The sequence below is a fragment of the Chiloscyllium punctatum genome, chromosome 7 (genome assembly GCF_047496795.1).
Source record: "Chiloscyllium punctatum isolate Juve2018m chromosome 7, sChiPun1.3, whole genome shotgun sequence".
Classification (NCBI taxonomy): domain Eukaryota; kingdom Metazoa; phylum Chordata; class Chondrichthyes; order Orectolobiformes; family Hemiscylliidae; genus Chiloscyllium; species Chiloscyllium punctatum.
In genome coordinates this window covers 57,337,673-57,356,173 of record NC_092745.1, presented here as the reverse complement: position 1 = coordinate 57,356,173, position 18,501 = coordinate 57,337,673, and the positions used below count along the sequence as shown (strand labels likewise).

At 39.0% G+C, this 18,501-nt stretch overlaps 1 protein-coding gene across 3 annotated transcripts in view; it reads left to right on the top strand.

Annotated features, from left to right (window-relative positions):
- Positions 1–18,501, top strand: part of hmcn1 (hemicentin 1) — a 597,300-nt gene extending 578,799 nt beyond the window's left edge. For 2 of the 3 annotated variants that reach the window (XM_072573640.1, XM_072573638.1), the window contains 4 exons: positions 2,188–2,541; positions 3,576–3,695; positions 15,429–15,555; positions 17,709–18,501. In XM_072573640.1, the coding sequence (XP_072429741.1) occupies positions 2,188–2,541; positions 3,576–3,695; positions 15,429–15,555; positions 17,709–18,075 (968 nt within the window). In that variant the 3' untranslated portion in view covers positions 18,076–18,501. The remainder of the gene's footprint in view (positions 1–2,187; positions 2,542–3,575; positions 3,696–15,428; positions 15,556–17,708) is intronic. The other variant, XM_072573641.1, reaches the window with a different exon arrangement.

Sequence of the window (18,501 nt, the reverse complement as noted above, 5' to 3'; positions counted from 1 at the left end):
TATGTGATAAAGCTTGCTATCCACTTATAAATCTATTTGCCAATTTTTACAGCTTGGCTCATGCTTTGCAAACATTGCTGATTTTTTTCACCATATTTGCTTATTCATTTCTGAAGCTGTTATCAGATCCTTTCAAAGTAACATTATTTGGACACATTCATATTTAAACTAGTTAGATGATTATTTCCACTACCATACAAACGGGCAACAATATCTCAGTAAAATTGTCCTGTCCATTGTTACACACCTGTAACAGGCCAGATTTCAAATTGTTTTAATAATGCTGTTCAAATGGTCTGTCAAACAGTGTGTTCAAGGGATACCATTGAGTCAAACTACAAGGCTATTGTAAAAAAAAACCTGCCACATTTTAATGTTGTCTATACATATTTAATCATACTAGAACTATTTTATCTAATTATAATCAACAAACCTGACACATTCGCTGCCATCTCAACAAAATGCAATAGATTCAATTGAATTGCATTGCTATGTTTAAGTTTAATGCTAGCAGCAATAATAAATAAGAATTCCAATCCAGCTCTTAATGGATCACTTGTATAAAACTCATTTTTTTAAAAATGGAGCAGTTCCTTACTCAGAATACCTACTGTAGGAAATGAACATAACACCGGTGTTTGAAGTTCAGAATAGATGGAGACTTTGGCTAATCATGGAACTTTTAATACTGATGTCAGAAATAGAAAGTGCTTCATACCTCACCTTAATGAACAATAATTGTACATAAATTCTCTATGATTGAGCCAAAATAATCCCAACATTGTTGTGAAAAGGTAGCATTCACAATTTTTCACTCAGGTTGCACTAGAGAGGTAAAGAAGAACTCTATTATTGATATCAATTTCCTCTTCCCTATTTAAAATCACTCCCATTATTAGTTACAACCAAGATTAACTGTTAGTCATACAGCTGATCATAATCCCAAACTAAACTAATTCCACCTGCCTGCATTTGGCCCATATTTCTCCAAACATTTCTTATTCATGTATTTATCCAAATGTCTTTTAAATGTTGTAACTGTACACACATCCATCATCTTCTCTGGAAGTTCATTCCACACATGGACCACTATGTTTAAAAAAAATTGCCCCCATGTCTTCTTATAAATCGCTCTCCTCTTATCTTAAAAACGTGCCCCTTGTCTTGAAATCCTCCACCGAGGCAAAAGACACCTGCCATTCACCTTATCTATACCCCTCATGATTTTATAAATATCTACAAGATCACCCTCAACCTCCTTCACTCCAGTGAAAAAGTCCCAGCATAGTCAGCCTCTCCTTATAACTCAAACTCTCTATTCCCAGCAATATTCTGGTAAATCTTTCCTGAACCCTCTCCAGCTTAATAATATCCTTCCCAAATCAGGGTGACCAGAACTGGACACAGTATTTGAGAAGAGGCCTCATCAGTGTCTTTTACAACCTCAACATGATGTCCCAATTCTTATAATCATAGAACTGAACAATGAAGGCAAGCGTACTGAATGCCTTCTTAACCACCCTGTCCACATGTGACACAAACTTCAAAGAATTATGTACCTCAACAGGTTTCTCTGTTCTACTAACTACCCAAAGCTCTACTTTTAAAATATAAGTCCTGCCTTTGTTTATTTTACCAAAATGCAATATCTTGCATCTATCCAAATTAAACTCCATCTGTCACTCTTCAGCCTATTGACCCAATTGATTAAGATCTCTTTGTAATCTTAGATAACCTTTCTTGCTGTCCACTATACCAGCAATTTTGGTTGTGATCCACAAACTTACTAACCATGTCATCTACATTTTCATCCAAATCATTTATATAAATGACAAACTGCTCTGGACCCAGTACTGTTGGTTACAGAACACCACTCTCAACAGACCTCCACCACCACTTGTGTCTCCTGTCACCATTCTGGAATTACATTGGTAGCAAACTTCAGTCAAACAGATGTTGCATTGTGAAGGTTGCCATCAAAAAAATTCAATGAAAGCTTACAAATATGCTTAACTATCTTGATGCAAAATCCAGTCGAGTAAAGTCAGCAAAACTGTATTTCTCCGCAGTGGCAGGATTACTGTACGATGAGATTCTCATTGTATTATCCAAACTGATCCTTTTTTTGTGTTCTCTTTTCTTTTCCTTTCATGTTATATTATGCTGCGACCCATGTCATATGAGCAGACATTGACGAATGTGAACGGGTGCCTAAACCTTGTGCATACCAGTGCATCAACACCCCTGGCAGCTTCAAGTGTCTCTGTCCACCTGGACAACATTTGTTAGGTGATGGGAAATCTTGTGCTGGATTAGAGAGGTTGCCAAATTATGAGAGAATTTATAACTTTGCCCAGTTCCCTTTTGGGGGTTACCACAACCAACAACAGCCATGGCATCAGCAGCAGTTTAGTCAGTCCTCTAAGTATAGATCGCATACGGGCTACAGAAGCATTTACCGTGCAGCTTTCTCCAGGACTGGGAGGAGCATTAGAGAAACATGCCCTCAAGGCTATGAGGCAAAGAATAACAATTGCATAGGTAAACATCAGTCTTTATAAATGGAATCTGTTTTTTTTATTGTAATATATCTAACTAAGTATTGATTTAAATGTCTTGTCTTGTAGGATGTGAAGCTGGAGTACGATTGCACAGAAATTTGTTTATGGATTATGTTCATTGGCATAAATCACTTTACAGTTTCAACAGTTACTAGTGATAATCGCTGAAAACTTCAGTTTTTATTTATTTGTGTCTTTGGATTCTTATAAAGCCAGACTATGTCCTGCTTAGTTTGAATATTGATGTCAGTTCAATTTAATCTCCACACCAGTACGGTCAATAAAGAGTCTTTTGATCAGATTAAAGTGTGGCTTCAAGCCAACATGGAAACTTTCAGTCTTGGTATGCAAGTCTTCTGACATTTGACCACACCCTCTGTCAGGAAAACACAAAAGCCCAAACTGATTGTTTTTTAAGATGGAATATATTAATGTGACTACTGATAGAGCTTAACCTCTGGGTTAATCATTATTAAAAGAGAGGCAATTTATTAACAAAGTAAAAACCAAAGGTTCAAAACTGGCTTTTCTTTTTCATGTATTAACCCTTTAGTACAAAAAAAATTGTATCTTGCTTCATAATTGGAAAAAGCGGCAGGGGATTGTTGGCTGCTTTGGAATCATACCCCAGCCGAGCACCTTCAGGAGGGGAAAGGGAAGCAAATGGCGGGAAGGGGAAAGAAACAAATTACAATGAAGATGTAAATTCTCTGATTGCTGAAAGAAACCTTCGTGTTTCCTCATAAAAAAAGGTATAAGCAACTTGCTTTATTCTCTTACGCATCTTAAAATTTGGGTTTGAACAGTGTTTCAATAAAGTTGGTCAGAGTAAAACTTTTTAGCTTACTGTATCAACCTTAGGTGCAATAAATCTTTTACTTTTTCTAAAATGTAGATATTTTGCAATAATCAACATCATGTTCATTTGTCAAGTCAAGATAAATCACTACAAGTTATTGTCAGTAAGTAAAATACATTTTAACGTTTTCTGATTGTAAACTTCTGTGTTGACAGATATTAATGAGTGTGAAAACAAGGAACCATGTCAGCATGACTGCAAAAACACACCAGGGAGCTACCAATGCCTCTGCCCCAGTGGATACCGACTCATGCCGAATGGAAAAGCTTGCCATGGTAGGACAGAGATTTATGAATTCTGAATAATATTTCTAGAATTGTATTTTCCAGATTAATCATTGATTACCGTATATCCACCAAAATAGGGGCAGTCATTAAACTTTTTATGTTAAAATATCACAAAGAAGATCTGACAGGAATATATTAACCAGTGTCTCCTGTTTAGTCTCCTGTTTAGGCAGCTGTTCAAAATAGATTTTCTATTAGAGCTGCACCTTTATGATATAATGGAGAAACAAAGCTAAACATAAAGAGTAATTAGAAGAGATTCCAGAAGAGTTCGTTATACTTGGGCGTTCTTATTATTTGAAGCAGTATGAGAAAACAAAGGTGATGAATCCATTTGAATTTCCATAAGACCATAAGACATAGGAGTGGAAGTAAGGCCATTCGGCCCATCGGGTCCACTCCGCCATTCAATCATGGCTGATGCGCATTTCAGCTCCACTTACCAGCGTTCTCCCCGTAGCCCTTAATTCCTCTAGACAACAAGAATCTATCAATCTCGGTTTTGAAGACATTTAGCGTCCCGGCTTCCACTGCACTCCGTGGCAATGAATTCCACAGGCCCACCAATCTCTGGCTGAAGAAATGTCTCCGCATTTCTGTTCTGAAATGACCCCCACTAATTCTAAGGCTGTGTCCACGGGTCCTAGTCTCCTCGTCTAACGGAAACAATTTCCTAGCATCAACCTTTTCCAAGCCATGTATTATTTTGTACGTCTCTATTAAGTCTCCCCTTAATCTTCTAAACTCCAACGAATACAATCCCAGTATCCTCAGCCGTTCCTCATATGCTAGACCTGTCATTCCAGGGATCATCCGTGTGAATCTCCGCTGGACACGTTCCAGTGCCAGTATGTCCTTCCTGAGGTGTGGGGACCAAAACTGGACACAGTACTCCAAATGGGGCCTAACCAGAGCTTTATAAAGTCTTAGTAGTACATCTCTGCTTTTATATTCCAACCCTCTTGAGATAAGAGACAACATTGCATTCGCTTTCTTAATCACGGACTCAACCTGCATGTTTACCTTTAGAGAATCCTCGACTAGCACTCCCAGATCCCTTTGTGCTTTGGCTTTATTAATTTTCTTACCATTTAGAAAGTAGTCCATGCTTTTATTCTTTTTGCCAAAGTGCAAGACCTCGCACTTGCTCACGTTAAATTCCATCAACCATTTCCTGGACCACTCTCCCAACCTGTCTAGATCCTTCTGTAGCCTCCCCACTTCCTCAGTACTACCTGCCTGTCCACGTAACTTCGTATCATCGGCAAACTTCGCTAGAATGCCCCCCGGTTCCCTCATTCAAATCATTAATATATAATGCGAACAGCTGTGGCCCCAGCACCGAACCCTGCGGGACACCGCTCGTCACCGGCTGCCATTCTGAAAAAGAACCTTTTATCCCAACTCTCTGCCTTCTGTCAGACAGCCAATCCTCAATCCATCCCAGCAGCTCACCTCGAACACCATGGGCCCTCACCTTGCTCAGCAGCCTCCCATGTGGCACCTTATCAAAGGCCTTTTGAAAGTCCAGATAGACCACATCCACTGGGTTTCCCTGGTCTAACCTACTTGTTACCTCTTCAAAAAATTCCAACAGGTTTGTCAGGAATGACCTCCCTTTACTAAATCCATGTTGACTTGTTCTAATCAGACTCTGCTCTTCTAAGAATTTAGAAACCTCATCCTTAATGATGGATTCTAGAATTTTACCAACAACCGAGGTTAAGCTGATTGGCCTATAATTTTCCATCTTTTACCTTGATCCTTTCTTGAACAATGGGGTTACAACAGTGATCTTCCAATCATCCGGGACCTTTCCTGACTCCAGTGACTCTTGAAAGATCTCAACCAATGCCTCTGCTACTTCCTCAGCCACCTCTCTCAGAACTCTAGGGTGTATCCCATCGGGGCCAGGAGATTTATCAATTTTAAGACTTTTTAACTTTTCTAGCACTATCTCTTTCGTAATGGCAACCATACTCAACTCAGCCCCGTGACACCCTTTAATTTTTGGGATATTACTCATGTCTTCCACTGTGAAAACTGACGCAAAGTACTTGTTAAGTTCTCCTGCTATTTCCTTATCTCCCATCGCTAGGCTTCCTGCATCAGTTGGAAGTGGCCCAATGTCTACTTTTGCCTGTCGTTTGTTTCTTATGTACTGAAAGAAACTTTTACTATTATTTCTAATATTACTGGCTAGCCTACCTTCATATTTGATCCTCTCATTTCTTATTACACTCTTTGTTATCCTCTGTTTGCTTTTGTATCCTTCCCAATCTTCTGATTTCCCACCTGTTCTTAGCCACTTTATAGGATCTCTCTTTTTCTTTAATACATTTCCTGACTTCCTTTGTCAGCCAAGGTTGTCTAATCCCTCCCCGGTTAATCTTTCTTTTCTTGGGAATGAACCTCTGTACAGTGTCCTCAATTATACCTACAAACTCCTGCCATTTTTGCTCTACTCTCTTCCCGGTTAGCCTCTGCTTCCAGTCTATTTTAGTCAGTTCCTCTCTCATGCCCTCATAATTACCTTTATTCAACTGTAACACCATTACATCCGATTTTGCCTTCTCCCTTTCAAACTCCAGACTGAACTCTACCATATTATGGTCACTACTTCCTAAGGGTTCCCTTACTTTAAGATCTTTTATAAAGTCTGGTTCATTGCAAAGCACTAGGTCCAGAATAGCCTGCTCTCTTGTGGGCTACATGACAAGCTGTTCCAAAAAGCCATCCTGTAAGCATTCCATGAATTCCCTTTCTTTAGATCCACTAGCAACATTATTTACCCAGTCCACCTGCATATTGAAGTCACCCATGATCAATGTAACCTTGCCTTTCTGACATGCCTTCTCTATTTCCCGGTACATGTTGCGTCCCTGGTCCTGACCACTGTTAGGAGGTCTATACACAACTCCAATTATGGTTTTTTTGCCTTTGTGGTTCCTCAATTCCACCCACACAGACTCCACATCATCCGACGCTATGTCATTCAATACCATAGATTTAATTTTGTTCTTAACTAACAAGGCAACCCCACCCCCTCTCCCCACCTCCCTGTCTTTTCGATAAGTTGAAAAACCATGGAGGTTTAACTGCCAGTCCTGACCCCCCTGTAACCAAGTCTCTGTGATGCCTACTACATCATAATAATAATAATTTCCAAAAGTTCTTAATAAGTAACTTATTGAAAGCAAGCAACTTGCTCTTATAACTGCGGTCAGAAACTTAAGACATGAAAATTCAGGTCTATGTCCATCCCCATTTCACCCACCCCACCCCAACTCACCAGCTATCTTCCTAGAAGTGGGATCATAGGTAGAAGGGCTACCAATCCATATGCCAATTCAGGCAAGTTAATGGCCAGTTTAAAGAGGAATGTCCAAGTCAGCCTGCTGGTCTCTCAGTGATAGGAGTCTAGAGTATGGTGCTGGAAAAGCGCAGCAGGTCAGGCAGCATCCAAGGAGCAGGAACATCAACGTTTTGGGCAAAAACCCTTCATCAGGAATAGGCTGGGAGCGTCAGGGGTGAAGAGATAAATGGGAGAGGGGACGGGGGCTGGGGCTGGGGTTGGGGGAAGGTAATTGAGAGTGCAATAGGTGGATGGAGGTGAAGGTAAAGGTGATAGGTCAGAGGGGAGGGTGGAAGCAGATAGGTGGGAAGGAAGATGGACAGATGAGATGGGGCATAAGGAGAGTGCTGAGCTGGAAGGTTGGAACTGGGGTAAGGTGGGGGGAGGGGAAATGAGGAAACTGGTGAAATCCACATGGAGTTAATAGGCTCGCTACCAGGAGGCAAACTCTTCAAGCAGACCAGGGGCTGGCACTCCAGGAATTCTTTGAGACTTTCCCAACTAAAATATACTTGTAGAGAGGCATAAATAGTTTGAGAAAGGGGAAAAAGCATCAATAACTAAGCAAAGAAATTAAAGATAGCAAAGACACAAACGAAGCATACCATATCGCAAAGGCAGGCTGGAAGATTGGCAAAACATTAACAAGGAATTACTAAAACATTTATGAAAAGGGAAATTAAATAATGACAAAAAACACAAGATATAATTTAAATTTGAATTTATGAATTTATTGTCATGTGTACTGAGGCACAGTGAAAAGCTTTATCTTGTGAGCAATACAGGCAGATCACAGTTAACTATCATAGACAAGTAAATAATAGGTAAAAAGCGGCAAAACAAATACACAGGTACAAGTGAATGCAAAGAGTTTGTGAGGCCATTCAGTATTCTACAACAGAAGGTTGGAAACTGTTTTGAAACTGGCTGGTGCGTGTGTTCAGACTTCTGTACCTTCTCCCTGATGATAGAGGTTGTAGAAAAGCATTGCCAGGGTGGGATGGATCTTTGAGAATGCTGGCGGCCTTTCCTTGACAGCGGGCCTGGGAGATGGATTTTATACATCGGAGGTTGGCCTTTGTGATTGTCGGGCCGGGTTCACCACTCTCTGTAATCGTTGATCTTGAATGGTACAGTTGCCATACCAAGTAGTGATACATTCAGGCAGAATGCTGTCAATGGCACACCTATAAAAGTTGGCAAGGGTTTTCGCCATCATGCCAAATTTTCCCGGCTGCCTGAGGAAGAAGAGACATTTTTGAGACTTTGTAACCAGTGTGTTACAAAGGGAATCCTGTAGATGTAAGACGTCTGAACTTCCAGAAGGCAGTCGATAAGAAGCCATACAAAATGTTAATACACAAGGTAAGATTACATGGTATAAGGGTAATTTATTAGCTTGAATAGAGGACTGGCTAAAAATAAAAAAAGTGACCACTTTACACCAGTCTCTTAAATGCGGTAGTACAGATTCAGGATTCAGTTTACCCACAGAGTAAAATAACAGGGCTTTTAACTCCAAGTTTGAAATCATAGATCATAGAATCCCTACCGTGTGGAAACAGGCCCTTCGGCCCAACAAGTCCACACCGACTCTCCGAAGAGTAACCCACCCAGACACATCCCCCTACCCTATGTTTACCCCTGACCAATACACATAAACTGTGCATCCCTGAATACTATGGGTAATCTAGCATGGCCAATTCACCTAACCTGCACATCTTTGGATTGTGGGAGGAGACCCGCACACACACATTGAGAATGTGCAAACTCCACACACAGTTGTCCGAGGCTGAAAGCGAACCTGGATCGCTGGCGCTGTGAGGCAGCATTGTTAACCACTGCGCCACCGTGCAGGAACAATGGAGTGATTAATCAGGCCCTCCTGAATCCTGAATAACACACAATTTTCACCTGAAACTATTTTCTTAGAACTCCCAGCCCCGACATCTTTGAGACTGACTGCTGCTTTTGGTCATTTCAGAATGATGTGGATTACCTCTTCACACGTGCATGCTCTTTGTGCCACCTAGTGGTATCATTTGCAATGTACACAGCCAAGTCTAAAAAGTGGTATGAATTAAAACCAAGTACTCAAAGCGACAGTGCTGGAAAGCCGTGCTTATTGGGGTGCAGGAAGCACCATTTTTCACCATTTACATTAACGGATTGGACCCAGAAATTTAAAATTCACAATGATAGCTAAGTGCAAGGCAAGGTTTATACAGAGGAGGATTGCAACAAAATACGGTAAGATATTAAAACATCAGAATAGAAATACAATAGTCAATAAACTTTGTCATAGATAAGTGTGTAGTACTACATTTTAGTTGGAAGAATACAAAGGCCACACATACTGCTTCAAAAATAAGGAGGTGAAATTGCTCTATGCCAGTTCATTACAGAAATGAAATGATTCGACAAATGATTCTTTCAGCATACCTGATCTTAACTCCATTCAAGTTCTCAACTGTATTCCAAACTCTTTCTGGGTAACTGAATTCTCAGTGCCTTTGTTGTGCTTGCTTAGCTTGAATTTAAAAGCTTTGGAAATATTTTCTATGTCAACAAACAATAAAAACTGATGCAGCGTATAAGTATCTGCTGATTCACTCATTCCTCATGGGATAAGAAACAATGGGATCTCAGAGAAAAATTACACAAATTGTTCAACATAGTGACACAGATTAATAAAGGTGATTAAAAGAGCAAAGAAAGGACTGATATTTATTTATAGAATTAAGCTATGTTAAACCTGTAAAAACTTTGGTTGGACCATATTTGGAAAAGTGTGAACAGTTATAAAAAGAATATGGAGATGGTAAAGAAAGTTATTTTAGAATATACCAGAATTGAGAAGCTATACCTATTTAACAAAAATGGGAATCTTGGCTTACGTGATATAACAGGTTACAAAGCAAAATCCAATGCTGATCACGTTGCATTCCTCCATAATGAGCTCAATTCATTCAATGCGTGTTTTGAACAGAAGGTCAGTGAAATGATGTCGCCTTCCCTGGCAGCCTTGGGTGCACCTGTATCCACAATCACCACCACAGACATCAAATTGGCTGCCTTCAGGATAAGCAACTGGGCCCAGCTAGAGACCGTGACCATGTACTCAGATCCTGTGCAGACCAGTTGGCAGGAGTATTTGTTGACATCTTTAACCTCTCCTTACTACAATGAGACCACCATTATCCCAGTGCCAAAGAAAAGTCAGGCAACGTGACTCAATGATTACCGCCCGGGGCTGTAACATAATCATGAAATGCTTCGAGAGATTAGTCATGGTTCACATCAACTCCAGCCTCCCAGATTGCCTTGATCTGCTACAATTCACCTACTATCACAAAAGGTCAATGGCAGATGCCATGTCTCTGATGCTACACTCATTCCCTGGAACATCTTGGGGCGGCACAATAGCCCATCGTGTTAGGTGAATTAGTCAGGAGTAAATACAGGGTAGGGGAATGGGTCTGGGTGGGTTAATCTTCAAAGGGTTGGTGTGGAATTGTTGGGCTGAAGAGCCTGTTTCCATACTGTAGGAATCTAATCTGGATAGCAAGGACACCTACTCCTGTTTATTGACTTTATCTCTGCCTTCAACACCATCACCCCAACAAAACCCATCTCCAGACTCCAGGACCCAAGACTGCTACTGCCTCTGCAACTAGAACCTCAACTTCTTCACTCACAGATCGCTTTCAGTAAGGACAGGTGACAAAACATCCTATCAATAATCCTCAACACTGGTGCCCAGCAATTTCAGGTCACTCTGCTATAATGCGATTGCCGAAGTGGGGACACTGTTTCCAAAGTGCAAACTTTTTAAATGTTTGGTAGCTGTAACGTGATTGCATTGTCAACGTTTTAAGGGCTGTTTCTAAAGCACAATTTTTCCATAATATGAGGTTGCATAAGAACACAACCATCACATTGTAGAAAAACTACCTGTTGCTGATGACATCACCGTATTGGGTTGGATCTAAATGACAAGACCAAGCACAGGAAGGAGATAGACAGCTTAGTGGTTTAAAGACAACAATCTCTCTCTCTCAATGTCATGAAAATTAAGGACCTGGTCATCAACTTCAGGAAGTGGAGTGGAGGACATGCCCCTGTCTGTGTCAGTGGTGCTGAGGTGGAAGTGGTCAAGAGCGTCAAAGTTATTGAGATTAAATACCGCCAATTTATCCTGGTCCACTCATGCTGATACTACAGTCAAGAAAGCTCACTAACTCCTCTACTTCCTCAGAAGGCTAAGGAAATTTGGCATGTTCACAATGACACTTACCAATTTTTATAGATGCATCACAGCTTGGTATAGCAACTGCCATGCTGAAGAACACAAGATATTACAGAGTTGTGAATGCAACCCAGTGCATCAGGAAAACCAGCCTGCCTTCCATTGACTCCATCTACATTTCCTGCTGCCTTGCAAAAGCAGACAACATAATCAAAGACCACTACCAGCCCGGTTATATTCTCCTTCACCCTCTTCCATCAGGCAGCAAATACAAAAGTTTAAAAACATATACCAACAGATTTAAGAACAGTTTCTTCCCCACAGTTATCAAACTTATGAATGAAAAGTTGATCTTTCTCTGTACCTTCTCTGTAGCTGTAACACTATATTCTGCACTGTGTACTTGTGTAAGGTATGATTTGTCTGGTTAGCACCAAAACAATACTTTTCTCTTAATCTTGGTATACGTGACAATAATAAATCAAATCAGATCTATGTTTATTGAAGAGAGAAGTCTGAGAAGTGACCAAATAGATCTTCTAAAATTAAAGAAGGTTTTAGAGTAAAAGTAGGAAAGATTTTTTCCACTTGCAAGTGAGAACAGAACTAGGAACTTTTGATGTAAAAGAGCCTGTAAAAATCCAATAAAGGTAAACCTCAATCCAGAATGCAATTAAAACATGAAACTCAATGAAAGAATAGTACTTTCTTGTGGCGCAGAGGTATTGTCCTTACCCCAGGGCCAGGAGGGTTGGGTTCAAGTCCACCTATTCCAGAGGTCACAGAGTCATAGAGATGTACAGCAGGGAAGCAGACCCTTCAGTCCAACTCGGCCATGCTGACCAGATATCACAACCCAATCTAGATTGGCTCCTATCTCTCTAAACTCCTCCTATTCGTATACCCATTCAGCCTCCACCACTTCCTCTGGCAGCTCATTCCATTCACGCACCACCTTCTGTGTGAAAATGTTGACCCTTAGGTCCCTCTTAAATCTTTCGCCTGTCATCCTAAACCTATGCCCTCTAGTTCTGGACTTCCCACCTTGTCTATTTACCCTATCCATGCCCCTCATGATTTTATAAACCTCTATAAGATCACCCCTCAGCCTCTGACACTCCAGGGAAAACAGCCCCAGTCTATTCAGCCCCTCCCTATAGCTCAACCCTCCAACCCTTGCAACATCCTTGTAAATCTTTTCTGAACCCTTTCAAGTTTCACAACATCTTTCCGATAGGAGGGAGACCAGAATTGCACACAAGTGTGTTATAACATCTCTGAACAGGTTGTTTAGAAAAATAGGGTGAATGAGAAAAACTTGCAAAAATATTAACAAGACAGGGTGGTGTCATTAATGGGCAGTGTGTGTAACTATTCAGGTGTATAGTTAGCTGTTGTAGAAGACATTGGTGTGGTGGTAGTGTCAACAAATAAAGTATATAAGGCAAATAGCATAGATCCACATGGGCAAACGAGAGAGAAGAATAGTGTGGGAAGAAGCTCATCTAGATCATAAACATTTGAATGGACTTGTTCAAATATGTAGCTTATTTCTGTGCTATTAATGAATATTTGCAGAAATTTAAATAAACAATATTGAATTAGGCTTGCATCCAAGGCACATCTCGAGTAATTGGTGAGAATTGCAAATTAGTCAAATGACTTAGAATTTGAAGGTTTCAAAATTTCAGCTCTCTGATTGACCTCAGGATTTTAAATGTAGTGACAATTACGTGAATTTATTTACTTCATACAGTGAATTTTAGAACATAGACGTGCATTTTTCCCTTTTTTTTAACGAATTATTTTAATCTTTTTCTGCGCTAATACTACGGGACTCAGGTTCAGGGTGGGGGTAAAATTTAAGAGATATGCAAGGCAGGTTTTTCATACAATAGGTGTTGAGTGTTTGGAATGTGCTGCCAGAGAGGGTGATGGAAGCAGACACAATAGCAGCATTTAAGAAACACCTGGATAAAAACATGACTAGCAAGGGAATAGAAGGATCTGGATCCTGTAAGTAAAGACAGTTTTAGTATGAAAGGGCAAAGTATGTCAGCATAGGCTTGGAGGGATGAAGGACCTGTTCCTGTATTGTATTGTTCTTTGTTCTGATTCTTCCATGGGTAGTACAGTCCAGGGGAAGTGGTCCCCCCCCCCCCCCATTTAAAAGCTGTGGATAAGGGGGAGATCATTGATACACTATTCTTGGATTGCCAGAAGGCATTTGACAAGGTGCAACAGGAAAAGTAATTGTGTAAAGTAGGAACTCAAGGTGTGCAGTAATATATGAACACGAATAGAAAATTGCTGGCTGTCAGTAAACAGAGTATGCATAAATGGGTCTTTTTTAAATAAGATTGGCAGGATGTGAGACAAGGAGATCCATCGGATGCTAACTTTTATGCCTCATGTTAACTACTTAGATGAGGGAACAAAGGCGTTGTGACTTTGCACATGACACAAAGATAGGTGGGAAAGAATATTGTGAAGATGACATAACAAGGATAAAGACAGATATAGATGGATTATCTGAATGGTCAAAATTCTGACAGATGGAATGTAATACGAGACAATGTGAAGTTTCTCATTTTGGCAGAAAGAATAAGACAGCAAAGTATTATCTAAATACAGAACTCCAAGGTGCAGAGGAATCCAGATATTCTGGTGAATGAATCACAAAGTTAATCTGTGAGCATTAGTGATTAAGATTAACTACGCTATCCTTTATAAGGAAGAATTGAACATAAAAGTAAGGAGGTAATACTTCAATTATACCATGTGTTGGTGAACCTCATCTTGAATACAGTGTACAATTTTAGTCTCTTATTTAATGAAGGATGTGAATGTGCTGACGACAGATCAGACAAGGTTTACTAGATTGATAGCTGGAATGAGTAGGTTGTCTCATGAGGAAAGTTTGAACAATCCGAGTTTGTTTTCAGTGGAGCTTTGAAGAGTGAGGGATGATCGGATTTAAGTTTGTAACATCCTGATTAGCCTTGACAAAGTGGATAGGGAAAGGATGTGTGACATCCCAGAACCGAGGAACATTGCTTTAAAATTAGCGGTCACCCTTTTAAAACGGAAGGGAAATTCTCTGAGGGTTGTGTGACTTTAAACTCTCTATCTTAGAAGGTGGTGGCAGTAGGGGCAGTGCTACTTGAATATTTTAAAGTGAGAGGTAGATGGACTCTGATTTGGCAAGGAAATCAACGATTACTAGGGAAGATGGGAATGGGGAATTTGGAACACAAACAGATCAGCCACAATTTTTTAAACGGCAGAAGAGGCTTAAAGGGTCAAATGTACTGTATTTACTGTTCATTCACATGTATTACAGCCACTTGGACTGACTTGATGTGTAAACCTGCACTTGACAGCAAGCATCCCAGTTCAACTATAAAGATGATATCAAACATTAGCTCACAACTATCCTTGAGTTATTGAATACAAGCATGTCCTTTTCTACTGGAACATAGCTGTGACCAAGTTTTGTGTCCATCCAACCTTTACCAGTATCTGCTCAGATGAACTGAAGCATCTCAAATTAAAACAGAAAAAGTTAGAAATAGTGAGCAGTAAGTCCTGATAAGAAAATGTTGATCATTTTCTTTAGTCACAAATTCAATCCAACCTGCTGAGCATTTCCAGTATTTTTGTTTTTTTATTTCAGTTTCTAGTATCTGCAGTATTTTGCTTTTTTGCAGCATTCCAACTTTTGTGTTGGTGGGACTTGTTCATCAAACGTTGGTCAGAACCTTGTGATTTGCCCACTCAAATGCTTTACCAGGTGGTTGTATTGGACAATCACTCTTTGAAATAACCAAAGCAAAATTAATGTTTCTTTAAATCTTAGGCAGGTCAATCTTGTTGGTTATGTAAGTGAATTATGCACCCGAGTGCTGCATAGCAATAACATGATTCTCATACCCATCATTAAAAGACTGTTAGAGATATATCCATTTGAGTGTATTGGTAAAAACCTATTCCAATAGAGTACTGTACTGTGAATAAGTAGAACATCTTGGATAGCAATTTAAAATAAACTTGCTTTTGCAATACTTTATTTTTATTATAGAATAATATTTATTTTGTCTTTATATGTACTGTCTAGATATTGATGAGTGTCTGGAGCAAAACATTCACTGTGGAGCAAACCACATGTGCTTTAACATGAGAGGCAGCTACCAGTGCATAGACACTCCTTGTCCACCCAAATACCAACGGGATCCAGTCACTGGGTAAGTTTTACCAATACCACTAACTCAGTTCTAATTCTAAGGTTATTTTTCATTTTCCCTGTTTAATGCACAGATTTCTCCCTGATCCAGAGATTGCCAGTTCACAACATTATTTCCCACTGTATTCCTTATTTGATTTATGACACTTAGAGTGACAAATTTCTAAATTATTAAAGCAGTGCTTGCACAATGACATTTATTACAAACAATTATTTCACAATAGTATTTTTCTGTCTACATTTAACGCTGCTAATCTGATTAAATGAGAGTAAGTAAAAACATTATACCATATATACTTGAGTAAAAGTCAATCTCTTGTCAAAGTCAATCCCTATTTTTAGCCAAAAAAATCTGAAATTTTCCACATATATCTTATGTAAAGGTCGACCCTAGTTCTTCACAGACAACAGATCAACATTTGAGAGTGAAGATATTATTCCTGTACGTAAATGTTACGATGAGGAAATGATTTTTTTTTCTCATGCTATTGTGTTTTAATGTTCAATTCGCACTAATTAGGGTATGGATTTCTTAAGTTCATTATCAAATGAGCATTGTAATTATAATTAGTGTGATACAAAGTTTATCACACAATCATTTCCTATATAAGGTAGACCTATTTACTTCACTATAATTACCTTGCAGCTGTTGATTATTTCCCACAGCTACAATAATCAATGAGACTGTATGACAGCCAAATGTCTGATAAGCTTTTATTTCTGATAAAAAAAGTTATAATATTAGTTTAATAAACTAAAACAACAGTAGATGAGAGAAAATGGAAGGAAATTGAAGAATTTAGTGCAAAATTTTAAGATGCATCAGGTCAGAGTCAGCTGACAGCCTCCCTTTGTGTGCAGCTCAGTTCCCCTGTAGCACTCATGGAATTACTGTAATTCATTGTGCATGAATTTCAGACTCTCAAAAGTAGTATTCATGTGATAGCTGACACCATAAATTTAGCCTTTAAAAATAGTTCAAAACTTTTGACTTTTACACAATTATATACAGTATTCAGAAATCCAAATAGGTTCAATTCTTCAGCAAAATCCTGCATTAAGCAGAAAATACTTCCAGTTTTGCTCCTTGAATTGAAGGAATAAAGATAGAGTTGTCTACAAATAGACAGTAATTTATAATTTTAGAAGCCAAGTAGGTGAGTTGTATTTTATTTCCTTTGATTTACTATTTTTATAATTGGCTTATCCATCTGGGTGGTGTTAAAACATTATTTTAAGTGTTTACATGATGTGAGCTAAAAATTTGTAAAACAAGTTAATCCAGAGACAAAGGATCACATTCTGGATCTATTGCAGGTTTGGTGTTAATGTTCCTTACGGTACTCCATTCTACCTTAAAAAATTACAAGTACTGTCCCCTGTAGGTTATGTTACATCTTAAGTTCAGAGACCAAGAGTTATGATTGACACAATTTCACATTAAACACGGCACCATTACTGAGAATGTTAAACCAAACTATTTCAATTAACTCGTGGTTACTCGTGGTTCAAGGATGGTCACTCTGAGGTGACTGCAGATAGTTAAGTGTGATCATTAATTAAAATCTTCCTGCTTGATTTCATGGGGACTCTCCTTGTCAATGCACATCTTCAATCTTCTCCCTTGAGCCCTGATATGTAAGAATTTTCATTTTAAGAGCTGTGAACAATCATATTCAAGTTGCAGATTGGTTTTTAATTTATGGTTAACTGGTTGATTCATGTATTTCCATGAATCTCATTGGTTTAGCAATAATAGGACTTCTTCCTGTCCTGCTGAATGACTGCCTGGTTTCAATCAGCTTCCCTTAATTTCAACGTGTTTTCTCTGATTAACACTGCAATGAACAAATGTCAATTAGCAAGTATTGCCCTCATCGGATCTCCACATAAACAATATTCTAAACTTGTAGCCAGTCTGTTAAAGTAAATATTTTGGGATTTAAATATATGCAAACATTCAGATATGAGGAAGTTATTTTCACAAAGAGAGATCAACATGTGTAATGGGGAGGGTGGTCAATGCAAGATCCTTGCAATAAATTGAGAAAATGTATGGTCTTTCTGATTGGATATAGTAGAATGAGTCAAAAATCTTCCTTTATCCTGTACCTACTTTGAGCTTTTGAATTGAAATTGATTTTTGTTTTGTAGATTTTGTCTGAAGGATTGTCCACCCAATGACCTTGAATGTGCTCTAAGTCCATATGCCTTGGAGTATAAGCTTGTTGCTCTTCCATTTGGTATTTCTGCAAACCAGGATCTTATCCGCCTTGTGGCTTACACTCATGATGGAGTGATGCATCCCAGAACAATCTTCTACATGGTTGATGAGGATCCACTGATACCCTTCGCCATTCGTGATGAGAACTTGAAAGGGGTTGTATTTACAATCAGACCATTACGAGAGCCACAGACATATAGGATGAAAGTACGAGCATCATCCTACAGTGTGGATGGAACTATTGAATATCAGACTACTTTCATAGTTTATATAGCAGTGTCTGCATATCCATACTAAAAGCACTTCAAGTATTTTTTTAATCCACCCAAGTATAGGTCAGGACCACCGGGATGCAAATGTTTGAAATCTGCCATTGTCTAATACAGTTTTGTGAAAATGGTGCTATGTTTTGGCAGTATGCATATCTGAAGCCTGTGAACAGCAGGCACCAATCTGGCATGCTGTTTGAACAAGGCAGATAAATTATCATTCTCACCAATGCTTAACCAAAGATGAAATAGCCACCAGTCATTTAAAGTCAATACACTGTATAAGAAGATGACAAGTTCTTGGAGTTAGATATGAAGATGTATTCTATTTTTTTGAAGTGTATATATGAGTAATTCTCTGTATTTTCTACACATTTATTTTGTTTTCCCCAAAGGGCTAAAGTGTGACATCAGATAACAAAATAAAGATCACACTCTTCTAACTTTTATATAA